Genomic DNA, 25,851 nt, shown 5'->3' on the forward strand with positions numbered 1-25,851 from the left:
TCCGTTTAAAGGAAGGCCAATCGTACCGTGCCACTCTGTAGTACAAGGAACAGCTGCTAAGTTCGTATCTAAAAGTCTCAAGCCTCTCGTAGAAGCGTCACCTTACATTTGCATCGGAACGAAGCAACTGGTGTTAAAATTGAGCAAACTGAACCTGCCCCGTTATCGCTGGATTAACGGTAAATGGTGTAAACTTCACATCGTCTCAGGAGACGTGGTAGCTTTCTACCCACACGTCCCTGTCGAACAAGCGCATACTATTGCGTATGATCTCTGGTCCCATTGGTCCCAGAACGGTGAGAACAAACACGATATTCATAGGCATAGCATCTTTCAACGACTTCTTAAGCGTTGTATGCGTGCGGCGGATTCAGACCTCCTTATGCAACATGGAGGAAAATACTATCGTCAGAAACAAGGACTAGCTATGGGTGTCGCGAGTAGCCCCGACTTAGCTAACTTGTTTGGCCATTACTTCGAAAGTAAATGGGATAAGATGAACAGTATACAAATGGGCTTCTATACCCGTTACATCGATGACACTTTCGCACTTGTATACGCCGAAACGGCAGAACATGCCAAAGAATTCATGAATGAATTAGTCTTTGATGGTTGCACATTGGAATGGTCGAGCTCCAGCTCACATATGATTTTCCTGGACTTGATTGTCTACTTCGATTCAGAAGACAGGCTTCAATGGAAACCTTACAGGAAACCGCTTAACCATTTCGAGCGTATCCCTTGGATATCTGCCCACCCCACGTACGTTAAACGGGGGACTTTTCTGGGCGAATTATCGAGGATGGCTACTCTTAGCAGCACGTTCCCCACATTCGTGGAGTCGTGCAAAGAAGTAGCTTGCATCTACATTGCTAGAGGCTATCCTCCTGGTGTTATAAACTCGTGGTTTAAACAAAACTACAAAGCACGCTGGGCATCTCGACTTAGAGAAGAACCGGTGGCACGGGCTGAAGTGCTTGTGCTTAAAAGCGAGTATAACCCGGCTTGGGACTATATTAACGCTCACCAACTTGAAGAACGTATGAAGCAAGGATGGTACAGTGCCCTAGAGCACTTTTCCATTGGAGACAAAAAGTTTGATAATACTCTTCGTTTTCCAGAAACTAGTCTTGTACCCCGGTATTCCAACGCTGACCGTCGTGACGGTGATCTCTTTGAGGTTCACCCGTTCTTCGGCGGCAACGGTAACGCTGGTCCGTACGTTAGATTAGATAAGACTTCGCTTCTCGGTAAAAAAGTCATAGTTTCTAAAAAACGTACTAAGAATCTATTCGACTTAACTACTATGTGGAAACACAACGTTCTTGAAATAACGGACGCAACCGAGGCGGGAAATGAGGCTAACTCCATACGTCAAGTACGGAGTGTACTCGCACCGCACTTTACTCAACCGTCGCCCCCAGGAGTCGTTCGCGACTGGGATCCGTTTGATGTGGAAATGACGGAAGCACTACCTTTGTAGTAACAAAGCGTAGTTGCCGACTTCGCGTAGAAACGGAAGCACGGATGGTAGGAGGGAGACTAGTTCGACCCCTGTAAAACCTCTAATTCGCTGCCCGGTATTTTACGTGAAGGACGCTTTGGAATGCTACTATTAGTGTTCTTTACGATTCCTAGCATATCTGAGGGAGGCCATAACCTCCCGCGTACCTTTGACGCTTGCTCTGCTCTCGTAGGAAAAACGAGCCCTTCGGGGGTGTGTCTTATACGTGCCGCATTTCTTGGTCGGCTTAAGAACTATGTGGATCCCGTGAACCATACGGATTTGGTAGACGAAATAAGAGGGAGGCTTTGCCGACCATGAAAAACCTCTATTTTTAGTCGAAATTATAACACCAATCCGTAGATAGTATAGTTATATTCTTATGAAGATTCGAGAGTATCTTCGACACCTTCAGTGTCTCAGCAGACCCCCGTGCGCTCTGAGGGATTGTTTATCTGAACGGCCCGGAGAACGGCGTGGAGAACGACTTGTCTTAGTACCGAAACCTTCGGGGAATAAGGAACGGCTTGCTCTAGTACCTGCGTCCTAGTACCTGGTGACCTAGTAAGACGACGCCCAATAGTGAGGTCGTACGGTAACACTGAATAGGAACCTTGCTTCCGGAATAACTAGAGCTGCTTTTGTAGTGTGGTCTTTTCCGTGTCTTGTGGTTTTCACCGCAAACTTCAACCTGGTATTAAGTTATCTTGTTGTTATACCCTGTGGCGGATCGTCGACTTACCTAAAGTTCGTCTTCGATATTGGTCATAGATTTACTCGGCGGTACGTCGATTCGAATTCCTAATCGAGAGGGGTCAGCATACTAACCACATGTATCCTCTAAAAAATAGGTCCTAACCCTAAGTCCTAACCCTAACGGGTTGCCCTGCGGGCACGGACACGGGTCTGGACCTATTTTTTCTCGCTCTGTTCTATTTTAGGAAGCACAGCCACTTCGGATCAACTCGCAGTTACGTAATCAAGCACGTGACAGGTTACCCCAGGTAACCCCAGGTAAGTCTATTCTTAGTTTGACAGATGCCATCTGTCAAACTCCGTGTTGACAGCTGACAGCTGTCAAAGATGACAGTTTACCCCTCTCCTAGGGTTCTGTCAGACCAAGGTACGTGCCAAACTCTGCTCCGAGCGCCTGATGAGTCTTACATATAAGACGAAAAGTTCTGTGGGTGGTCCCCCAGAATTTTGCGTCTTTTTGTTTGACACACCATTCTAACACACTCATCATCACCCTAACCCCCTAACCCCCTAACGGACCTAACCGTGTTTCTCACGCTCTGGGTTCTCAGGTTGGGAAGGGGTGTTTTTCCCACAGGTCACGTGTCGGCGCCAACTCGCTATATTAAGGTGCGCGCTTATCTATGTCATATGATAAGATAACTATCTTTAGAATTCACGCGTTCTGTCTTCCCTGGGAAGACAGCGCACCTCGTGCCGGAGCCAGGTGAGTTCTATCTATTCCGGTCCTTCATCCACTCTTTATATTGGTAGTTATTTTCGTATTGTACCTCGTTCTTTGGAAGCGAGGCGAGTAGTCTGATCGGCTTGTCAGATGCTCGATGTCCGAGGTCTTGGCCCTTATGACGTATGGCACCTGACGAGTCTTTAAAGACGAAAGGGCAGGCTCGGAGGTCCCCCCTCCCAGCCCTTGTGCCCCGTCGTCGAAACTACTCGCTTCGCTCGTAGTTTCTCCTCCGCCCCTAACCCCCTTGCGGCTGGATACGCTCGGTCTTCTTGATCGCCGTTTCATCGTTTCAAAAAAGCGTACGAAACAGCTTTTTGATCTTACTTCCATGTGGAGGAAAACTGTTCTGGAGCGCCGTGATCGCCTAGCTTCCGAAGCGCCCGACGCGTCGACGAATAGGCCGGTGGTGTCTGCGCCTTTGACACAGACGGAGCTTCGCGCTTCGATTGTAGAGAAGGTGGCGGCTGCTGGTCCTTCGTCACGTAGACTGAGGCCCCCTCGCCGTGAGGGTCCGCTAGACGTGTGGCTGATTCGTAGGGAGTCGAACCCTGCAGAGAAGGATGATTAGTGAACGAGTATGGTTGCCTGGGTAGGGCGTTTACGTCCGCGCTATATAGCGTCCGAGGGCACCTTAATAGCTGTACACACCCGTGTTGTTGGGAGGCCCGAAGCCGAGGCCGGTCAGGCATTAGGCATTAGGGCCGTGGAGGGAGGGCTCGGGGATGTGTACGGTCCAACCGTCGGGCAGGTCGGCTAGACCTGTCCTTCCAGTTCTCGGCATGTTTATATGTCGGGCAGGCCGCGCGGGGTGGTTGGGAGCTTGTTTGCTCTTCGGATCTCTTTGTTAGGTAGTAGATTTCTGTGAGTCGGTTACGCTGAATTTGATCACATAGTTGCACAAAGTCGGTATACTGGGATGACCCTTATTCCCCGGTATTGTCCTCGCGGAAAAGACTTGCGGTAAGCACATATCTTACCATCGTGTGCAGAGTCAGCATACTAATACCGTATGCTTCCCTAACCCCGAACCTCAACCGGAACCCCTAACGGCTAACCGGAGGAACAGGGCGGGCGTCTCTGTCAGGTTTCTACGATGGTTGCCGTCTAAGGTATGTGTGCGCACGCTCTTCATCATACGGGCGCTAGTCACTTGATTTACAGTCATAAGTTCGTGGGCGCTTCTTTTGCGAAGCGCCCGTGCGGGCGCTTCGGCGACTCGTGTTGTTCCGGGTTGGCCTTCGGGTGCTACCGGCGCCTCGCGAGCGCTTGTTGGGCGCTTCGCGCGTGGACTTTTTGGCATTAGGTGAGTCTTGTTTCCATTTTTATGTTTCGTTACATAAGGATTCCGCGGAATGCATTGCCACGGCTCGGCAGTGCCACAACCTCTCGCGCGCTCGCGCGCGATTGGTTCGGACATTGTGGGACCGCGACGACGTCATGCCTGATGAGTCCTTTTGTGACGAAACGGGCTGGGGTGGAATTTGCTTTCCACCCCCGTTGCAGCCTGTCGTCGCAAACGCACCTTCGGCGCGTTTGCTCCTGTTCTAACCCCCGTCGAGTACAGAAAGCGGACAGTGCGGGTAAGCCAGGAAAGGCAAGCCCCACAAAGTGGGAATCCAAGTACAGAATCAGGAAGGTGCGGATCAAGGGTCCACGTCCCTATCCGGGCATGGTTACCGTGAAAGGCAGCCGCCATCAAGGCATGAGCATGGGGCATGCTCGCTGGGTAAGGTTATTAGGCAATGCAGATGGTACTACTGGTAGGTCCGACTGGTAATACAGTTAGGGTAAAGAATGAGTCTTAAGGACTCGTAATAGAGGCTTCGCGGAAACAGTTCGTAACAATTTCCTGGCTGTACTTAACCCATTGCCAATGCGGCTTTCTCTTCATTCCACTCCAAATCGACAAGATCACTACGGTACTCGGATATTTGTCCTTCAGTAGGCTCCTGGTCACTGCGAAGGGAATGCATCTGCTGACGTTGTGAACCACCTGGTGTTGTTCTCCAGACAACCACTGACTTCAAGCCGTGACCCATAAAGAAATATTCCCGCATCCATTCATCCCGAGGGAGGTACTAGCCACAGTTCAGACTATGACAGGACATCGGGTTATTGTGCTTACATATGTTAGAGGAAATCTAGCTGGTTTGGCGACACCGTTCCCTATCACGAGGTTGAAATACTCCAGCAGTTGGTAGTCCGTGGGGCTGGACGGCTCAACCCGTACAATTGAAGTTGATGGGTCCTAAGTACAGGGTCAGTACAAAAAATAAGATTAAGATTGGAAATAGAATAACCAGTCGGCAGAGTAAGGCCATGAGAAAAGGATAAGCATGCACCCAATACCTGAAGTCAACGTTGGAGAGTTGGGAGAGAAGACCGTCATCCACACCATCCCATTGCGTTTGCGGCAAAAAGAAAAGTGGCATAAAGAAAAGATAGTGGATTGTAAGCAACGCCGTGATTGATTTAGAGAGCCGCAATTGATTGTCTTCAGATGCCCAGGCCAAACCGGGAAGACTATCATGCTCGTGCTCCTCATTGAAATCCGTTCCTGAAAATGCTAAGTAAGGTCGAATTTCAGATTTCTCCAGACTCGGACTTACCATCAAGAGTGTGAAAGTGGGTGGCATCAATGTCCATCCAGTAGATCCACGACTGCAGAAAGATCACTTGCGCCTTGGACTCCCCAATGACAAACTTGCCAGAACGGTGAGGATCAAGGAGGAAGTCTTGGAATGAGGCATGATAAAACTGTAGTTGGGTTTCAGCGGCATCTCCTGGTTCCGGTACTTTTATGGTGGAGTAAAGTCCACGCATGGCCTTGTAAAATCCACGTTGGTCGAGTCGGAGAAAATTGGAGAGCGCCTGCGCTGAGTCAAGTCTACGCACAAGATCCAATTTACGTCGGTAACACATATACGCCAAAATTTTCCTCGTCATCTCAAAATCGTCGGGGGGTATATCCTGAAGAATTCGAAAGTAGAGAAGATCGAGAACCACCAGGGGATTCCTGGACACAACCCCTTGTGATCGGCGCACGAACGATAACAGAGAGTCGAGCTGAGAGATGGGATCAGCTTCCGCTGGATCACCAATGTAATTCAGACACGTAGACGCAAAAACAAAGAGCCCCGATACCGCATCAAGAAGTTCTCGAAGCTTGTTCTGCGGAGGCCAGTCTGCGGGTATCATATCATTGTATGTGTCCTGTATCTCGATAAGTCTATCCTTGACATAACGTTCCGCATTCTCCCGACACTCTGCGTCTATGATAAGTTCCTCACGGCCACATTCTGACATTGGGGATAATGCATTCTTGAGGTGTGCCTCGGGACGACTGAAGATAAGCCAGCGAAGTGGGAGATCAGGATTCGTGCGGATGGCGTTGGTGATTATTTCAAGAATCTCTCGCTGAGCATTCTCTCCTTTACACTCGTCGAGGCCATCCAGGATAATGACGATTGGCTTTCGAGGACGCTCGTGTTGGAGGGTGGCGAACGGTTCAACGATGAGTTTCCGAAATTGTATGGGTGGAGAGTTTCGTAGTAAGAGTTGGTCTTTGGCTAACCGGTGTTCTATCAAGGAATGGTACTCAGGGACGCTCCTAGCAAGCTCGTATACAAGTGTCGGCACAACGGTTTCGAGCTTGTCTCGGCCAGCGGTGCGGGAGAAAAAGTACGATGCTCCAAGAAGCCCCTCCTCCTCGCAAGAATCAGCGAAGGACTGAGCAACAGCGGATTTCCCGATACCGGCAGAACCACGGACCCAGAGCATTTTCCAATCATTGTACTCCTTCAGAAGCCATCTCATGAGTCTTTCCCGGATCTTCAATCGCGTGTCGGGATGGCACTTTGGTGGCGGATGTCGAGCGCTGGAGTCCTTTGTGGCATCGAGGCATGCATACGGTTCCAATAATTTGAAGACTATCGGGACAAGTCAGGGCTTGGCTTCTATGAGCAACACGACAGAATACGTACCCGCTTGCCCGCTTGACAGGATAATGTTGACATAATTTATCTGTTCATTGATGAACTGACCACCATTGATAGTAAAGTCATGCGCGTTCGTGAAAGAACCTAAAATTTCACATTAGCAGGTTTTGATAGCGACGTCAAGCGTGATTTTACCTATACCAATCTGTTGATCGGGGCGCATCAATAGAAATTGAGGGCTCAAGAGCTTGGGCCAGTTCTTTGTATGATCAACAATAGAGGGAGCGGGTAAAAACGTCGAGAATCGAGCAGCAGCGATGGGGGTGGTGAGGGGACGACAAATGACAGGGACGACCCTTGAAAAGCTTTCTCACAAGAATCCTACCACCGTCACAGCGCTATTGTAACAGTTTCGAGACCTCGTGTCCACCTCGCGCCGCATTTGAAGGTCGGTCATCGTTCAGAACCAGAACTGCTACCCAGTTCATACACGCAAATCGCCTAAGATGCCTGGTCATGATCCGGAGTGACCAGGAGAGTAATGAACGGAGAAGAGAAAAGTAGACTTGGGGGGATTGACTTTCGGCTTCAGTTCCTTGCTTACATAATACACCTCACGACGTGACCCTCCTTGACTTCGAGATCGATATCAGAGATTTACGAACAAATTTTGAATTTCTGCAGGACACTATCTCATCTCCGCCAAACGGACCCGACGGTCTATACTAGCGTGTAATTTGGTTTGCTTTTAGTTCTTCTCGTCCGTCTAGTAGCAGTCATCAAACATATGTTCATGTTTTTGAATTTGAAACTATACTGTATGTCTTGTGACTTCAACACGTCTATCCAAGGTCGTGTATAAGCGGTGAGGGTAAGTATTACCATGCGCGAGACGTTGGGCGAGCGCAGGAGGTGTCGCCAGGTTGAGAGGGGACGGGAGTGCCAACGTAAGTCGATAACTTCAACTATGCAGCTTGAAGGTAATTGGAATTTGGGAATCATCTCCATCGTGTAACAAAAAGGCTTGCAATCAAATGCTCCGCATACAAATACAATTTGATAAAAGATTCACGGAAATCGGTCGTGATACCATACTTAACCCATCGCCAATGCGGCTTCTTCTTCGTTCCACTTCAACAAATCATCAAGTTTTTTACGATAGGCAGATATTTGCGCTTCAGTCGGCTCCCGGTCACTCCGAAGGGAATGCATGCATTGACCGTGAGGTGACGTTGTCCTCCAGGCAATCACTGACTTGACGCCGTACCCAATGAAGAGAAATTCACGATTCCATTCAAATTTAGGGGGGTACTAGTAGGAGGTCAGAGTATAGCTGGACACCGGGTTTAAAGGCTTACATATCTAAGAGGGAATCTAGCTTGTTTGGCAACACCGTCCCCTATCACGAGGTTGAAATACTTTAGTAGCTGATAGTCCGTGGGGCTAGACGGCTCTATCCGCACAACTGAAGTTGACGGGTCCTAAGTAAAGGTCAGTACAGACAATAAAATCGAAATTCGAGATAGAATCACCAGTCGGCAGAGTATGGCAACGAAAAAAACATAGCTGGGTATCCAAAACCTGAAATCGACGTTGGAAAGTTGGGAGAGAAGACCGTCATCCACGCCATCCCATTGTATGTCAAGCATATCGTCAGATAAGCCACATTCAAGAAACACCACGATTGACTTTGAGAGCCGCAATCTATTGTCTTCACCAGATACCCACGTCAGCCCCGGGAGACTACCATGGTTGTGTTCCTTATCAAAATTCCACTCTGAAACTCGTAAGGCTGGTTTTCAGACTTTTCCAGAGTAGAACTTACCGTCACAGGCATGAAAGTGGGTGAAATCCACTTCACACCAGTAGATGAACGATCGTAGAAAGGTCACTTGCGCCTTGGATTCCCCAATGACAAAATTTCCGGAACGATGAGAATCGAGGAGAAAGTCGTGGAATGAGGCATGATAAAATTGTAGTTGGGTTTTAGCGGCATTTCCTGGTCCTGGTACGCTGATGGCAGAGTAGAGCCCACGCGCAGCCTTGTAAAAATCATGTTGGTCGAGTCGGAGAAAGTTGCAGAGTGCCTGTGCTGAGGCGAGTAAATGATGTCCATCCAGTTTACTTCGGTGGCACATATACGCTAAAATCATCCACGTCGTCTCAAATATGTTGGGGGGTATACCCTGAAGGATTCGGGAATAGAGAAGATCGAGCGCTGCCAGAGGGTTCCTGGACACGACCCCTTGCGATCGACGCACAAACGATAACAGAGAGTCGAGCTGAGAGCTGGGATCAGCTTCCTCTGGATCGTCAATGTAATTTAGACACGTTGATGCAAAGATGAAGAGCCCCGACACTGCATCAAGAAGCTCTTCAAGCTTGCTCTGCGGAGGCCAGTCTGCGGGTATCATATCGTTGTATGTGGCCTTGACCTCGACGAGTCTATCTTTGACGTATCGTTCCACATTCTCCCAACACTCTCTGTCAATGATCAGCTCCTCGCGGCCACATTCCGACAATCGGGAGAATGTGTTCTTGAGATGAGCCTCGGGACGACTGAAGATAAGCCAGCGAAGTGGGAGATCCGGGTTCGTGCGGATGGCATCGGTGATCATATCAAGGATCTCTCGTTGAGCATTATCTCCTTTACACTCGTCAAGGCCGTCCAGGATAACGACAATTGGCCTACGAGGGCACTGGTATTGGAGGGTGGCAAACGGTTCAACAATGAGTTTGCGAAATTGTACGGGTGGCGAGTTTCGTAGCAGGATATGGTCATTCGCCAAACACTGTACTATGAAGGAATGATACTCTGGAACACTCCTAGCAAGCTGGTACACAAGCGTCGGCACAACAGTTTCGAACTTGTCTAGACGAGCGGTGCGGGAGAAAAAGAAGGACGCTCCAAAAACTCCCTTTTCCTCGCAGGAATCAGCAAAGGACTGGGCAACGGCGGATTTCCCTGTACCGGCAGAACCACGAACCCAGAGCATTTTCCATTCATCGTACTCGTACACAATCCACCTCATGAGTCTTTCCCTGATCTTCAAACGCGTGTCGGGATGGCACCTTGGTGGCGGATATCGAGCGCTGGAGTCTTTCGTCGCATCCAAGCATGTATAGGGTTCCAGTAATTCGAAAACTGCGAGGACAAAGTCAGCGCTCGGTTTGTGTGAGCAACACGAAAGGATACCCACCTGCTTGCCTACTTGAAATGACAGTGTTGAAATAATTGAATTTCAATTCATTGATATCGCCCACATCGATGAATTGACCACCATTAACGATAACGCCCTGGGCGTTTGCAAAAGAGCCTATGATATTATATTAGCGTGTATTTGATAGTCAAGCCAAGTCGCCTGTACCGGAATGAGGCTGATCAGGATGAATTGATGGAGATCGCTGTCGTTTGAAAAGCCTGAGCCAACTCTTTGTGCGATCAACAACAGAGGGTGAGTGTTGCGACATTGCGACAGCGGGTGAGGGAATGATAGAAAGGAAAAGGCAGTGTTCCCACCAATGACTGTCATTTCACGGTCACGGCGCCTATTGTAACAGTTTTGACCCGCGACTTAGTATCACCGACACATCAAGAAATTGCCGTCCATCCGAGGAATGCGGATTCGCCTTGTTCGCATGGGATATCGAGCATGTTACTCGATCAAGGGAGGCAACCAGGTAATGCGATTATTATTATACGAGATTAATAAGATAGCGATAGCAAGACAAAGCAAAAATCAATAAGGGGTATACGTCTTCCACAGCTCGCGCTCGATCCTCAGTTCATCCGTATATTGGGGAAGACATCGAACGAGGACATGAGCCCAAATCTCAGCAGCACTGTTCCTCCTCGTCCAAGCGCCAGCCGTCAAATCCCAATAGGACGGCATCCAAGCCGCACACTCCCATCCCACCAACCCAATGGGTTTACAGTTTCGATCGACAAGCACGTTTTCAGGTGCGAGATTCCCATGTGCAAACGAAATGTCATAACTCTTTTGTCGAATGATGGCAGCCAAAGAGCGGACTTTGGGGTCATGTTGGTCTGTCATGGCGCAACATGCCTCTTCATGAAAGACATCCTGCGTTCGATACGGTCCAACAAAGTGTGTGGTGTGGATGCGGTAGGACATGAACGCGTCACCGAGGTAACCACAGACGAGGCGAGCAAACGGCGAATGGAGGTATTGGAGTTGACCGAGCCAGTCACGGAGGGTATCGGCGACGAGGGTGAGCTGAGGGGGAGAGAGCGAGTCGATCGAGCGTGAGAGGGGGGTGCCTGGGACTCGTGACAGGATGAGCAGTCCGTCGTTGAAGAGGTCGAGGACGTGTGGGACGGGTATGGACGTGTACTCTGCAATGAACTGCAGCGTGAGCGCTTCCTGCACGACAGCGTATGGATTGGGGCCCGTCTTTGCATACAGCCCCAAAGGCAGCTTGACGAGGTCGGGGCCGTTGGAGGAAGGACGGGCGAATTTGAGGAGGAGCGAGTAGAGGCGTCTGCGGAAGGACGGGGGCAGCCTGAGCCACTGCGCCCACAGCAGGCTGCCGAGTGACGGCCGCCTGTGAAAAGTCAGTAACAAGTGAAATGCAGCACGGACGACTGGCCTGAGATACGAAAAGGCGTCCGCCATTGTGGAAAGGAAAAGAGCGTGCTTACATAACAGTGATGTATTCGATTATGGTATGGTACAGCATGTAGTCCAAGATACAAGAAAAGTGTGTGTGTTCCAAGAAAAAAAGCAAAGCATTATTTAATCGCATAAACGAAGGATATCACCCTGGAGCACAATCCGACCCCGCTCCTGGAGAGCGGTGGTGGCCTTGACGACCTCGGAGGTGTCAAAGTCCTCGTGTTTGTCCTGGGGCATGGCAGCGTTGAGATAGGTGAGGAGGGTAGAGATGGACATGTCATCCGTCGATTCGTACGTCGTAGCAAAGAGATAAGAGATGGAGGTGGAGATGAACGAACGACGGCCGGCCGGCGAGTCTAAATCGGCGAGGCCGACGGGAAGCGGGCGCCGGACGATGTGATGAGAGGACGACGGACGGGAGTCGTCTTCGTCCGCTTCGCCGTCGGCATCGGCGTCCTCGTCCCACGACCGACGACGCTGACGCGGAGGATTCCTGGAGCGAGCAGGGCTCTGAAGCCAAGCAATATACCGTTCGACCTCTTTCGGGGGCCGTCGTCGGTCTTCGGGGTCGGTGGACTCGAGCTCATCGGAATCTGAGCTGTCAGAGAGGGGTCGTTTTGACACGAGTTTCGAGTCTCGCTGACTGGGGAAAGTGTTGAGTGACGTAACACCACACACACACACACACTCACTGTCGCTTTTCGCACTTGCGCTTGTGCTGGGTCCAGGGGTAGGCGCAGTAGGAGCTGTCTTGGCGGAGTTGGACCCACTTTTGACACAAGAGACAGAAGACCCTGTTGGGCTCTACCTCGCCGATAAATTTGTCGGCGCGGAGGGTGGCCGCACGCTGTTCAGCATTGCGGCGACGAGATTCGTGCTGGGGGGGTTCTGGGCTGCACGGACGAGGCGAGGGACGGCGTGGTTTGACGACGGACGGCTTTTGGCAGTCTGCGCGGTGCTGTAGCCATTTTTGGACGGCCTGGAGATGATCGGTCGAGGGAACATCGATCCACTTGTCACAGAGATTGCACAGCACGCGTTCCGCATCAAATTTGCGGACATCGGGATCTTTGCCAAACAAGTTGTTGCGCTCCTCGAGGGCATACACATTTTTGCTGTTCCTAAAACATCGAGGTTAGGTAAATCAATACAAGACCAATTCACATACACTTTTTTGGCGAGGCAAGACTTGCGATGGGCATCCCAGGGAATAGAGCAATAAGTCGAGTTGGGTCGGAGGCGGATCCACTTGTGGCAAGAGGCACAGAGGACGCGATAGGCCTCGAACTGGGCGACGTAGGGATCGGAGCGGAGGTACTGGATGCGCTCGTCCTCGGTGCGTTTGGCTCGTCGGCGTTTGGCAGGGGGGTGAGCGAGGGCGTCGGCGGTGGACTCGGGGGTATAAATGACCGGGGGTGGTGGATGGCATTGACGACGATGAGCGTCCCAGTGGTCAGTCGTAAAGTCGTTGGCGTCGTTGCGGATGGGGACGGGGTCGCCGCAGTGGTGGCAGATGACTTTCCCGCTTTCGTACTCTTGCGGGGGCGGAGAGGGGGACATTCACGCTGCGGTGCTGCTGCTGGCTCGCCTTGCTAGAAAACATATATTTTGAAACTCCGCGTATTAAAAGCGGGAGAAGAGACGCTATTAATAACACACCCTCCTTCGATTACCCCATTCGGCTGCCCATCCATTGCACTCGGACGTAAGTCAGTGATAAGGCAAAAGTGGCGACATGTGTGTCACTATCCGCTCCAGCCCTGCCACCCATCGCCCCATTGCCCTCGCCACCTCTTCCTCCTCCTCCCCCTGTCCGATCCGACGGTAAAACTCGGTACGACTCGGTGCAGCACGGATCGCCACCTATCATGAATGAGATTATGATTTGGAAAAAAAAAACCACTTACCGCGACCAATGTACGGATAAAGGCAGAATGGTGTTGTTTCAGGACTTGATCGTACGCGCGTTTAAAGCACACATAGAGCTCGAGCTCGGGGTGCTGCTGCAGTATCGACAGCGCTCGGCAGACGTACCGAAAGCCCCTTTGACTGTTTAATACATGTAGTAGCCCGTTTAGACTTGGTGCACACCTGATGAGGAGAACGACGCAGCTGATCGCATGGTCGTCTGATGACGCCAGAACTGCCTCGAGCGTGGGGTCGTGGTGAGCGTTGAGACGCGCCCGGAGGCCCTGCAACACCCCCATCAGCGACGAGAATCACGACGAGAAGGCTGGAGCAGACTGCAATGTTGCTTCGGATGTCTGCCTGAATAAAGGAAAAGACGCCATGGCCGAGACGGTCTGATAGGAGGTCAGTCATCTCCAGGGAGTTAGAAGCGCGTCTCCCCCACCAAACATCTGGAGCATCCCCTCTGATGCCGCCAGAAAATCAACCGAGGGCACTCCCTCGGCTGTGATAGCCACCTCTTCAAACGACTGGCGCTGTGGGATGAGTGACGATAGAGTGGGCTGTGAAAAATAGGGTCACCTTGATGGAGGACATGACGAATGGGGAAATCGCAGGTCTGAAGTATGCCTGCTGAACCAGCAGTAAAGCGCGTGCGACGAGAAGGCCACCAGCGCGATCTCGAACAGAAACGCAACAGAGGCGAGTGATTGTCGCTGTCTTAGACTCTGCGGCTAACTTTTTTGCAGGCGAAGTAAGCACGGGCGATGATCCGCCAGCTCCAAGTCTGACTCAGGTTTGCAGGTGTCGTGCGCGGAATGTCGCCGCCTCAAGATCAAGTGCGACAAGAAAATTCCTTGCCAGTCCTGTCTTCGTCGCGGCTGCGTGTCCCTCTGTCCCAATGGTGCGTGATTTGATGTTCATCATTTCACAGCTAACACCCCCCAGGCTCGCTGTCGACGGGTCAAGGCACACGCTTCGTCCTCGCCGCCACCGAACATCTCCACCAGCGCATCACCCACCTCACCACCCGTGTTCGCCACCTCGAGGACGCCCTCGCCGCCCTCCAGGCCCAGCTCTCCTCCGAACCACACCCCCTCCTCGCCGACGATCTCCTCGCCGACACCCACGACGATGACCCCGCCCCCATGCTCGAAGACCCCACCGCCACCCAAGTCATCGATGCCTTTGGCACCCTTTCCATCTCTACCCATGGCATCTCTCGTTTCTTTGGCCCGACAGGCGGTTCAGAGGTCCGTCTTCTCTTTATATCATTTCTCCATCGTTCCCTCTCACCCGGGCCCTCGACAGTCCCTCCTCCTCGTAAGCACACAGCTGCTGCGCATGTCACCCAGTATACTCATATTCTCCCATCCAGGCCCAAATCGATCCTGCCGTCAATCCCGCTTCAGCTCCCCTCCCTACCGATTCCCACACCCTCCTCCCGGAACTCGCCCTCTTTTCCCAATCCTTCCCCTTCACTCCCATGGGTCAACCAGCTGACGTCGAACATCTTATCAAGTCCCATCTTCCCCCCTGGAACCGTGCCGTCGCCTTGGCAGACACCTATTTCGAGCAGGTCTCTTGGATCTTTCACGGCGTCACTCAACTCCAGCTCAAAGATGACATGCTCCCCGTCATCTACGATAAACAGAAACCGATTCCGGGCGAAGACTACAGCAGTCCTCACGATCTCGCTCTCCTCTTTATGATTTTCGCCATGGGCGCTTTGGTCCAGGCTGAACCCTCCAATGCCCAAGGCGAACACTTTCATCAACTCGCCCGAGCCGCCCTCGCCCTTCAACCCATTCTAGAAAAACCCTCGATTGTCACCATCCAAACCCTCCATCTCATGAGCATCTACAACGCCATGAGTGGAAGCGATCTCAAGAGCGAGACCAGTATGGAAATGACGTGGTCCCTGATCACGCTCGCAAGCCATCTCTCCCAGACTGTAGGTGTTTCGCCCCCCACTTGTCCTAATCACCGCTCACGTCATCCACTAGATTGGTCTTCGTATGTTCTCTTCCCATCTAATCTCTCGCTTCTTCTCATGGGAACAACTCAGACAGGGACAGCGCCCGATGGGGCTTATCTCCGAAGATGGTCCAGCGACGCCGCATCCTTTTCTGGGACCTCTTTGTCGCTGACGTCTGGCAGGTGACCACCCATTCGCCTCACCTCGTGCTCCTTGGGCTCAATCTTGTTTCACAGAGTCTCAATACCGGACGTCCGCCTTCATTTTCGCTTCCTTACGTCGACTGCGCTTTTCCTCTCCAATATAATGAATCAGACGAATCAGAAGCCGGCTGTATGTCCTCCAAACTGTAATCTATCAAACCCTCACCTTTTTTTCTAGTTGAAGTCTGGCAATTTCGTTTTGCTTCCGAATGCGTAGCAGAAGTCACCTCTCGTACCCTCACAGCCGAGGCTCCGAGTTATGCCACCATCATGGAACTCGACCGTAAAGTCCGCGACTTTCCTCTACCCGAGGGTTTATCCAATCCCTCCAAAAACGACATTGGCGCTTCCTTCCAAAGATGTGTCCTTGATCATATCAAAGAGACCGGTCAGGGCCGCTTTTTCTCCCCTCCCCTCATGTCCATCCCTAATTGTCATTCTAGTTCTCATGTATATGCATCGCAGCTTCTTTGCCCAGGCCATGATAGAACAGCCTCTCAATCCTCTCAAGTCTGCTTATGCTCCATCCTTCACTGCCGCTTATCGTGCGGCCCTCACCATTCTCAAATCCATCGACGAACAATTCAATCTCTTTCCCAATTCATGTTCCCGCTTTTGGACCATGTGGACGTTTGCTTTCACCGCCGCCGTAAGTTGCTTCAAATAGCCGATGTTTCTGGTATCATATCTCTCTTCAGGTCATTTTTGGAACAGTTGTTACCCGTGGTCCGCGCTCTCCATTAGCTCAATCCGCAATGGCAGAACTCGAACAAGCTTTGGTTCTTTTCACTAAAGCTTCAAAATACAGTATCCGCGCCCTTAAATCTCTTCCTGTATTAACTAGGCTGGCGGAAAAAGCGCGCTATGCGCTGGCCAATGCTAAAGCCTCTTCTGCCGGGGATGGTTGGAGTAATCTTCCCGGAGAACATGATGAATTGAGTATCTTTGCTGGTCATACCAGGTTCGTTTCGGCTGCCAAGGGTGAAGGTGACCGCAAGTCCAAGGAGACCCAACAACCTTCATCATCGTCTCAACACACTCGACAGCCGCAGCCGCCACAACCATGTCAACAACCGATCTATGGGTGGCAACACTCTGAACCTACTCACTTTGGATACACTTACGTGCCTTCTGAACGACCAGTGCAACGGCCACCGCAACAGATTGAACCTTCGACTTCCGAGGATTATTCTCAATGGTCGACTGATCCTGTTATCCTTCATCCGCCTGCTCGGGTATCTCAGCCTTATGCATTACCTAGTGATTATCGTGTTCAACGACGTCAACACGAAGATCAGATTGGTACGATTGAATTACACCCGGCGTATTATCCACCACCTTCTACGTCGACGACGTATACGAGTTCAGTGACGCATACACATACTTCTCACCTTCCTCCTGCTGCGCCGTATATGTATCCCCCTTATCCTTCGTCTCTTCCTCAACAACACCATATACCCCATCGTCAACAACAACAACAACAACAACAACAACCTACTTACGATCATATGCAGGATGTCGCAGAACTTGCCTACTTGGGCCTTGCTTCTCGAGATTCGAGATTGGATGAGCGTTGGAGTTCGTTTATGGCTGATTCAGGTTTATTGGAAGGATTTAATTATGATTCGAATCAAGGAAGATGATGACGAACTCTGTTTTTTTATGAACGTTTTTATCTCTATGTAGTTGTTTTAACATATTGTTTATGAGGTTGTTTTAAATTAAATGTATCACTTATATTGTTCTTCTTCTCGAAAGGATCCCTCCGCTGTTCATGGCATCAAATCAGGAAGTATGAGGGTAATAATATACAATGTGACCAAGGCTAGAAATTGATGCATTTTCAAAAAAGGCGTATGAGGGACAAGAAGCTATTTGCTTGCTTCTCCGCCGCATGTCAAATGTTTCCGCGTGGATATCATTCCTAGAAAGCAACCTAACATCTCGAAACTTTCCGACACTGTGGCGTCCCAACAGGGGAAACCCGTTTTTTTCTTTTAATATAACGGAGCATAGATTGCTTGCCCTAGGTCCTAAAACTTCTTGTCGCTCGAGGAACAAAAGTTTCCTTTTGGTTTTTGTTTTTGCATTAATCAAGTGTTTCGGAATTCGGTACGACAAAGGCAGTTCTTGAGTTTCAGAAGTAACGTTTTAGAAACTCTTTTCAGCGCCGCAGCCGACAGAAACAAGTACTATCCATATTCATCGAACTTTTGGAGTCTTCAGTGGAACACTCGAGCTTATCGCCGTTCTTGGCGGCGGCGGGATAAGCTATGTCCTTTCCCGTTTCTGTTGTTCTACTTTAGTTTTATGACTCTTGTTCTTGAATTACAACCACAAATCCCATCACAAGTTCCGCAGCTAAACTTGAACGGAATGTTCTTTGGCAGAATGACATGATACACGATTGCGTTGTTCTTCAATTTCGCGCCGTTCATGATTTATGAGAAACTCGGGCATAAAATTGTACGTACAAAACGCGTTTGAAGCATGGAATAATATCCATCCAAATAACATGTTTTGACCGTTCATTCTAAGGGTAAAATTGATAGACAAAGACATTCGTTCTCTCGATTGAGCACTACCTTCACTCCAAATTTCCATATAATTCCTGATCTGATCCCGAACAAAGAGCTTCACTTGAGGTTGGCAGTGCCCTTATTGAGAACAAAAGAACCGCACTTGTAACGTAAACTCTCATATTAGTTGTCAAATAGATAACACTCAGGGTCGTTTATTTGACAATGAGGCTGTGGAACACAAAGAACATACCATAACGGCTTCTCGTCAAACACATTCAAACGCGGGGACCTGAAACGAAATTACAACAACATCTTCATAGTCTGAGAAGGGCTCTCTGCCTTTCTTTTATTTTCTTCTCCGAGAGAACACACAAAGGCCCCCTGAGCGATTTGGCGGATTAAGACAAGAATTAAATCAGAGTGGGATTCGCGGACTTTTGGTTCAATGATGAACACGTGTTCAGAAGGATCCGGACATGGGCACTCATCACTTCCTTTTACCGCTAGCCCTGTGATGCCACTTGTTTCGGGGTCCTGGACACCCTGTGATTCCAAAATATTATTTGATTTCTCGCTGCGCACTGGAATCAAAACTCGCTAGAGTATCATAATCCCCTTCATGAACGGCATATCACTGTACCACAGTAAAATAACGTTGGACACTTGTTGGCCATTTACTGCTCAAATCATATTTACAGTCACACGGCTCATGGACTCGAATTTTATAGTATTACCTCATTGTAATGTCGCAGTAAATAAGTTTCTTCAAGTTTGATCGGGAAATTCAGACGCGGACCATTCAGCAGCGTACATAATGGGTAATGAGATGCTAATGATCGATCCCTTTTCCTACTCAGTACACTCGATGTTCCTATTCATGCACCGTGAACAAGATTCGCGGTCAAAATTTATAATTATGTGTAGTTGTGACGAGAGCAAAGTCAATCGAGCAGGTAGACCAGATCAGTGTTCCTGTCGGCAAAATTAGACCGTACTCCTCTCAACGACCATACTGGGCGCTTGGTTCTGACACATATAGATTCCCCGGTGGTATAGCCGGTATCTCGGAAATAGACGACTCCGACATTCTTCAGAGTTAATCATCTGGAGTGGCGGAATTATGGATGGAATGGAACGTCATCCCTCTCGTACGACACACATGCTCGCAATTCATTCCTGATATCAATTCCATACTAGTAAAAAAGTTGGCATCACTTGAAGCATGCTTGGTGGTTCCAATGTCCCGATTTTCGAAGCTACTTACCAGTTTGATCCTAGCAATGATTTCGCCAACAATGTTGTGATGCGATGTCACACAAGCTCCGCGCGCAGTCGATGATACCCGGAGCTTTGGAGCTTTCCCGCTGCCGATGTAACAGCATCATGACTATTCTGCGGTTTGTCGATGGGAACGTCCCTGCATGCGGTCACTGATAGTGTTGATCTCCGAGTCATGATCATGGTCCCATTAAATTTTCTTATTCTGATTACCAGCAGCTCATTCAATCATGAATGACAATCGATGGCGGCTCTATGGTTGCTTGCTATCTATCCCTTGGCTATGGTTTCACATTATCTTCAATCAGTAATACGATTGGCTTGCAAATCGGAAACACGATATAACAAGTCCGGATCGTTGTGAATTCCTTCAAAATTTTATCAATTTTGAGTTATTTCGCCATTCAGAATTAGTGGGGCAAACGATGACTTCACGGAATAATTCCTGCCTGAATTTGCATAATAAATCGCCAAAACAATAGGGCACGAGGAAAGGCCAACGGTCTGGCATACCAACTTTGAATTTAGGTTTCGTGTTTCTCTAAAGGCAGGATACAATTGGATGAACTTCGGCGTCGGCGTAGTGGAAACAATGTAAGGCATTATCCATATATCCTGTCGAATGTAAAATTCATTCGCTTGAATTCACTATTCCTTATTTCAAATTTCTCTGGTTTCTCGTCCTCTGGTAGATAAGTCCAAGCGTAAAACCCTGTACCCTCGGATTCATGGCCGTCGGCAGGCACCGATATCCGCGCAATGCAGTCTAATGATGACATTTCCAACTCGCTCATTACCAGTGACTTGACGCGGTTGAAAGCAATGTATAATGAAAACAAAGGCAGACAGATTCTTGGTAGTACTACTAATGAAAGCCTTTTACTACCTAAGTCTGTTGATAATCGAAGCTTTCATTCGTATTTTCAAGTGTTATCCTTTCAAGCATAGATTAAAACGTATCGCGAAAAATTTCTTCATATCAAGAAACAACTAATAGTGACGTTGAAGTGTCCGCGACTTCCTTACTCTGAATTCATAACTGAAGGCGACTGGACCAAAGGGATGGGGTTTTAGGGCTCCTAAACCGGCCGACTCGTGTCGAGCATTCTATTCATTTCAATCAATATTGTTGAGAATGAACATTAGTATAATTTGTATCCGTACACCAGCAAGCGATTCAGTTCACAAAGAATTCGAAACTCCAGCACACGGGTGTCATACGAGCTTTCTCTTTTCCCAGAATAATGTACTCGTATTCGAGTTTCCTTTTCTGATTGGCATTACTAGACGGTCTAGTCGTTCATCAAAACTTCGCACTCTAAAGTATTATTTTTTGCTGGCATGTAATTTCCTTATCGCTGATGGATAATAGTATGATTCAAGAAATCAAGGCTGGGCCACAAGTGGCCTCCTCTTTCCGCCCATGGTTAAGATCAAAGGGAAATCGCTGACATCGAACATTCATCAGTAAAAATACCGTCGCAGAAATGGAATTCATTGCTCAGATCACTAGCTACATCCCTCTATAAGATCCGTTTTCCCTATCGGAGGGTCGTCCTTATCTAGAATAACGGACCTAATCACCGTCGCCGCCAATGGATCGATCAATCATTCAAAATTCTCAACTTGCCTCATTACGATACTAGTAAGGATACGTGCCTGAGGATATTTCTTTGAGAGTCCAATCTCTCCAGTCCAATTAACTGATCCTGTATGAGAGTGGTACTAGCTAATAAGTTATAAAGCGGACTCTGCAAAGGAGGGGTTAATGAGCCGGCGTATTCTGATCATGGGAATTGGCAAGTCAGTTTCGCGGGGGCTCGTATCAATAGCAATCTTGCATCACCTCGGTCAATGGCCCAGTCGAAGAAGGTAGGTTTGTTGCTTATAACAATCGACATGCTAATAGACATGATTGTAATAGTACTGTATGTATAAGTTCCCTAATTGACAGGGGCCGTCAAGTGCCCCTATTAATGTCGCACCTACAGGTTCTCGAGTAATGTGCCTTGCGACAGCCGGGAGTGCGCCGACTCGGACCGCAGTTCACATTCAACGTGAAACCTGGGGGCCTGTTCGAGTAGTAGGAAAAAATTGTACAACAACAAGTTCACGAGTCTCGATCTTGTGACTCCGATAAGGTGATGCCGAAGTTTCCAAGGTAATATCTCTATTAGCCAATAATCGTTCCGCATCGACCCGATCGGTGCAACGAACAGAAAGCAAGTGAATAACAGAACGTGGAACACGAACTTGTTTCTTTGAAAGGGGCCGGTGAACAAGTATAAATCTACTTACCATGACCCTCAACTGCATACGATCTAGATCTAACAGTAATTGCCTAGTTCATGAATTTCGAGTAACGAGTTTCGAGCTAATTCAGTGTTGGTAGAGTGCTCTCGGTCAAAACCAACTGCTCGGACGATAAACCCATGCTTCCTAAACATATCGCGCCAAGAATCATCAATAGCCACTTCCGATGATCATGTGGTTTCCTAGCAGAAACCATAACTTTCAAGGAGTTACATCAAGTTCTTGGAAGCCTATCAATAGCACTCAATTCACAGTCGATGGACCATGATTAAATTTAAATATACTTCGGATTTTATTGGTGTGCCTTTTCTATCTACGCAACGTTAACAAAAATCGATATACGAGAGTATCGACCTACTCCGGGAATTTGAAAAAAGCGAGAGGCTTTGAGAGGCTTCAAACGTTTTACATAGATGCTTTGAGTCGGGGCGAAGGCCTTTCAATGGGCTATGATATTGAAATCTTCGATCGATAATAGCTAATTGGTAACAAGTAGCCAGCCGTTGAAAGCGGAGGAGAAGAAAACTGTTGTCGTTTCCTGACCGAGATGTCTTGGTCTCCCTCGGTCTAGACTTTGATCAAGGATATGCAGAATCGCTATACGATCAGTGCCAATATGGTCAGGCTTGCCTTTCATCATTGACCCTTATTTGATGAACTGCATTGCAGAGTCGTTCCTAACGAGACAGGTGCCGATTATGCGGTGTTACCAAGGTATTACCTTTGAAACGAGGGCAGGGCCAGATGTGGTCTTTTTAACCCTTGACCTACGAATCAGCCCGTCGGGAAGTTAACATATAGATTTTACCTTGGTTTCACCCTTCCGGGGTTGAGGGGGAGATAGTGTGAGAGAACCTCGTATGTGCGATCTTATGAATCTGACTTAACAGCTCAGTTAAGACTCCCCAAAGTATTCCTGTGGCGGCCGATAGCTCGAATTCATGACTAGTGAAATACAAAATCCGTACGAAGCTGCGCACAAATCATTTTGTTTAGATCAGAAGAAAAAAAAGTAGTGTGCTTCCCACCATACCATAAGTCCTCATCCCTTACATATATTAAGATATCAGCCACACGATTTTTCTCACCTGCTGTCATATTGATATTGTATATTGGAAGTCATTCAAGTAAGCGATATAAGAAACTCTCGATGATATGCATGGCCAGTGGTCTAACATCAACTCTCCCGTCATGCGTCAGACAGACAAAAAAAGCAACGAAAGCAATACAGATTTGGGAATCATATACAAAAGGATGATAATCACATTTGTGTCGTCATTCCGTACATTATTAATAAGTACCGCCGGCTCTACTAAGTATAAGTCGAATACCGTACTACGTACCTGGCCAAACTACAAAATCGGGTACCGGCGAACATATAAAAATAAAACTGACTTTTAGAGGTTTTTTTTTATAAACAAACGTCTTCCTCCGGCATCAATGGGTTCCAGGGGCAAGGCGAACGCAAATCTTTTTATACTTTTAGTCCTCGCGTTCTTCCCCATCCGTCAGTTTGGCGCATCATATTCTGTGTACATACAGACGCACTCAATAGGCTTCAAGTCTAATTAAAAATATCCTCCTCACAAATTAATTTCAAATTCGAGCAAGTTGCCGGCGGGATCGAGGAGGGAAGAGTTATTTTCGTCTAAAATATTTATTGACCTTGCCTGAGTTTTCAGCAAGCACGACATAATATACGATCGTCACTGTTTTAAGAACACGGTCGCGTACTAAAATGGCTTTGAGCATACATAAGGAGAGACAAAGACTGGGGATACACAGCGGATCAGCGAGTCGGGGAAAAACAAAAAAGAGAAAACTCGGGAGGCGTACAGTCGGAAAGCAAAACGACGGATAAGACGCGATAAATAAGAACGGCCGACAGAGAAAGTCTAGGTCCTTTTTTTCTATAGAGGGCGTGGCAATACAGGATACAGGTGCTCAAGCCCGGTCGTCTTGCGAGGAATAGATCAACCTCCTCCCTCGGGTTTCAAATCTTTTCCACTGAGTGGTCCTGGGCTAGTGGTCAAACCAGGATCATCAGCGTCGGAACCGACACGTCGTTTGTTCCCAGGCAGCCCACCCATGCCAACATTCAATGGGGATGTGGCTTGGCTACCCCCTCCGCCTCCACCTCCACCCCCTCCACCGGATCCAAACATATCGGTGATATCAGCTCTGTCTCCACCGCTCCTTTCCCATGACATTGAGGGGTCTCCCCGACCAGAAGAAGACTGGTTGGCATTTCCTGAGAGGAAATCAAGCCAATTGGAACCACCTTCGGTTTGTCCCGAAGACGGATTTGCTGATGGGTTAGAAACTGAAGACGTCAGTCAGCAAAAGAAGCTTTACGTGAGAGCCAAAACGCATCAAAACCGACCTGGAGGTGGATTCGTAGGCGGAGGACCAGAGCTTGTGTTAGAGCCGTGCACTGGCCAGTCTAATCCGAAACCTTGGCCTTGTGATTGACGACTGTGTTCATCGGCATCTAGAAAGGCGGTGAAGAGTTCGCTGTTACCGCCACCACCACCACCACTGCCTCCGGTACCAGGGTGATGGGAGCTGCCGGACTGGGGTGGGCGCATCATGCCTTGATACATACTGGTGTCATAGGAAGAATTGGCACTACTTGACCGCGCAGCCGAAAAGGATGGCGCGGGGCCTGGACCTGCCGTTCTTGGAGCGGCACCGCGTGAAGACGAAGAACCAAAGTCTGTGCCGATAGGAATGAAAACCGGTGGGGGTGTGGTGTGGTTGGAGACAGGATAGAGGGGCGTGTACTGTGAGTTTCCGGAGTGGTGCGGGTACGGCCCACCTGTCCTGGAGAAAGAGCCGCTTGATCCCGTTCCGTGATAATAGCCGGAGCCAGAGGGCAAATGGTCATCGGATGGAGACCGGCTGTGTAGACTGGGGTGGTCTGTGCGTGGGCGCTTCGAATGGTGAGAGGGGTGGTTGCGTAAACCGTGCCTATCATTGGAAATAGGAAGAGAAGAACCAGAGGTCATACCGTGCATAGGCAAAGGCGGCTGGGGGATTGAGAGGCCACGGTTAGGCAAAAATTCCATCTGAAGACATAAGTTGCGCTCGAAGCCGTGAATAAACAAGACGTACCTCATTGGACATGGAGAGTTCGGGGCCACGCTTCATCTTGGAGTCGCGGGTGCGTTTTCCGGGGCCGTCATCGTCGTCGTCCTGATCGTCGTCATCTGCATCGGGCAAGTCGTCCAACTTGGCGCCAGCGCTGCCAGCAAAGTCCTGGGGGCCACGCGTATCTTTTTCGCCATCATGCTGGAGACGATAAATGAGTGTCTCAGGGGGATCGGAGAGGACAGAAAACACGTACGTGGACATGGCGTTGGACGATATCATGTATATCGGAGGAGCAGTACTGGTACAACTTGAGATGATGTCCAGGACGTTCCTCTGCGCGATAAAAATAGAACTAGGGTCAGCGAGGAGGACGAGAGGAGGATCGGGGGCAGTACCAAAGATAATGACCGCGACGTCTACCGAACAAAGCACGCCGAGTTCGTAGGCCTTTTTGAAGAGGCCATTCTTGCGCTGGAGGACGGCGGGCCAAGAATAAATATGCTGTGGGCAAAAATAGCGAATAAATTGGAAGGGCGTGCCTTTAAAAAGGTGACCGAGCGATTTCGCTCATGCTGGAGGAAAAGTGAGCAGAAAATGGCGGAATAATGGGCGAAATACTTGCAGTAATTGGCTGGATTTCAATCTTGCGACGGCCCATGCTGGAGGGAAGGGACGGAGGAGGGCGAACTCGAGCTGACTTGAAATCCGTTTGTTGTGCTCGGCAGAGATGCCGACTGCCCACTCAATGTCCAATTTGAGACTCCGCTCCCGAGCCTCATCACCAGTTCGTCCCGCGGTTCGCCCCCTCGGCGTTGCCCGCAGCAACAAATACTCCCACTCCAATCTTCCCACCGCCGGCGCCCCAGCCCCGGTCCCCCCCTTTCTTGCCATATCGGGCTCCCTCCTCCCACCCCCTAAAAATACTCCTCGTCATGCTTGGCTCGCACGTCAAATAACCTTGTGATAGTCACCCGGTTCCAAACCAGTTCGTCTT

General features: G+C 49.2%; 6 protein-coding genes across 6 annotated transcripts; 1 reads left to right on the top strand and 5 right to left on the bottom strand.

The window, feature by feature from the left end:
- Positions 1-4,846: 4,846 nt before the first annotated feature.
- On the bottom strand, positions 4,847-7,382 carry AGABI2DRAFT_118395 (hypothetical protein; the record flags this gene model as incomplete). The annotated part of the gene is made up of 7 exons (XM_006461450.1): positions 4,847-5,065; positions 5,113-5,235; positions 5,288-5,544; positions 5,597-6,916; positions 6,971-7,069; positions 7,121-7,281; positions 7,345-7,382. The coding sequence occupies 7 exons, from the start codon at positions 7,380-7,382 to the stop codon at positions 4,847-4,849; spliced, it is 2,217 nt and encodes a 738-aa protein (XP_006461513.1).
- Positions 7,383-8,020: 638 nt separating this feature from the next.
- AGABI2DRAFT_118396 (hypothetical protein) lies at positions 8,021-10,396 on the bottom strand (the record flags this gene model as incomplete). Its single annotated transcript, XM_006461451.1, has 6 exons — positions 8,021-8,236; positions 8,284-8,406; positions 8,458-8,702; positions 8,751-10,070; positions 10,126-10,242; positions 10,294-10,396. 6 exons carry the CDS (start codon positions 10,394-10,396, stop codon positions 8,021-8,023), a joined length of 2,124 nt encoding a protein of 707 aa, XP_006461514.1.
- A 195-nt stretch (positions 10,397-10,591) lies between these two features.
- Positions 10,592-11,575, bottom strand: AGABI2DRAFT_222295 (hypothetical protein). The gene is made up of 2 exons (XM_006461452.1): positions 11,537-11,575; positions 10,592-11,491 (listed from the first exon to the last, which is right to left on the bottom strand). The coding sequence occupies exons 1-2, from the start codon at positions 11,560-11,562 to the stop codon at positions 10,666-10,668; spliced, it is 852 nt and encodes a 283-aa protein (XP_006461515.1). The 5' UTR covers positions 11,563-11,575; the 3' UTR covers positions 10,592-10,665.
- A 3-nt stretch (positions 11,576-11,578) lies between these two features.
- AGABI2DRAFT_136509 (hypothetical protein) lies at positions 11,579-14,029 on the bottom strand. Its single transcript, XM_006461453.1, has 6 exons — positions 13,916-14,029; positions 13,654-13,865; positions 13,470-13,605; positions 12,731-13,425; positions 12,255-12,683; positions 11,579-12,205 (listed from the first exon to the last, which is right to left on the bottom strand). The coding sequence occupies exons 4-6, from the start codon at positions 13,120-13,122 to the stop codon at positions 11,683-11,685; spliced, it is 1,344 nt and encodes a 447-aa protein (XP_006461516.1). The 5' UTR covers positions 13,123-13,425; positions 13,470-13,605; positions 13,654-13,865; positions 13,916-14,029; the 3' UTR covers positions 11,579-11,682.
- A 67-nt stretch (positions 14,030-14,096) lies between these two features.
- On the top strand, positions 14,097-17,294 carry AGABI2DRAFT_118399 (hypothetical protein; the record flags this gene model as incomplete). Its single annotated transcript, XM_006461454.1, has 12 exons — positions 14,097-14,114; positions 14,171-14,224; positions 14,275-14,374; positions 14,419-14,723; positions 14,782-14,793; positions 14,849-15,424; positions 15,477-15,486; positions 15,539-15,630; positions 15,685-15,781; positions 15,830-16,039; positions 16,095-16,300; positions 16,350-17,294. The coding sequence occupies 12 exons, from the start codon at positions 14,097-14,099 to the stop codon at positions 17,292-17,294; spliced, it is 2,625 nt and encodes an 874-aa protein (XP_006461517.1).
- Positions 17,295-23,405: 6,111 nt separating this feature from the next.
- Positions 23,406-25,565, bottom strand: AGABI2DRAFT_192991 (hypothetical protein). The gene is made up of 7 exons (XM_006461455.1): positions 25,480-25,565; positions 25,397-25,429; positions 25,253-25,328; positions 25,111-25,190; positions 24,879-25,055; positions 24,148-24,832; positions 23,406-24,087 (listed from the first exon to the last, which is right to left on the bottom strand). Exons 1-7 carry the CDS (start codon positions 25,513-25,515, stop codon positions 23,738-23,740), a joined length of 1,437 nt encoding a protein of 478 aa, XP_006461518.1. The 5' UTR covers positions 25,516-25,565; the 3' UTR covers positions 23,406-23,737.
- Positions 25,566-25,851: the final 286 nt, after the last annotated feature.

The sequence above is a fragment of the Agaricus bisporus genome, assembly GCF_000300575.1.
Source record: "Agaricus bisporus var. bisporus H97 unplaced genomic scaffold AGABI2scaffold_6, whole genome shotgun sequence".
NCBI classification, from domain to species: domain Eukaryota; kingdom Fungi; phylum Basidiomycota; class Agaricomycetes; order Agaricales; family Agaricaceae; genus Agaricus; species Agaricus bisporus.

What these genes read in the sequence shown, in the direction of transcription:
- AGABI2DRAFT_222295 (XM_006461452.1), bottom strand. Translation starts at nt 11,562, where the DNA reads ATGGCGGACGCCTTTTCGTATCTCAG. An exon ending in GACGCCTTTTCGTATCTCAG is followed by an intron (nt 11,492 to 11,536) that starts GCCAGTCGTCCG and finishes GACTTTTCACAG; the next exon opens with GCGGCCGTCACTCGGCAGCC.
- AGABI2DRAFT_136509 (XM_006461453.1), bottom strand. Translation starts at nt 13,122, where the DNA reads ATGTCCCCCTCTCCGCCCCCGCAAGAGTACGAAAGCGGGAAAGTCATC. An exon ending in TCTTGCCTCGCCAAAAAAGT is followed by an intron (nt 12,684 to 12,730) that starts GTATGTGAATTG and finishes TCGATGTTTTAG; the next exon opens with GAACAGCAAAAATGTGTATG. An exon ending in CGCAAGTGCGAAAAGCGACA is followed by an intron (nt 12,206 to 12,254) that starts GTGAGTGTGTGT and finishes CACTTTCCCCAG; the next exon opens with TCAGCGAGACTCGAAACTCG.
- AGABI2DRAFT_192991 (XM_006461455.1), bottom strand. Translation starts at nt 25,515, where the DNA reads ATGGGCCGTCGCAAGATTGAAATCCAGCCAATTACT. An exon ending in TCGTCCAACGCCATGTCCAC is followed by an intron (nt 25,056 to 25,110) that starts GTACGTGTTTTC and finishes TATCGTCTCCAG; the next exon opens with CATGATGGCGAAAAAGATAC. An exon ending in GCCTACGAATCCACCTCCAG is followed by an intron (nt 24,088 to 24,147) that starts GTCGGTTTTGAT and finishes TGACGTCTTCAG; the next exon opens with TTTCTAACCCATCAGCAAAT.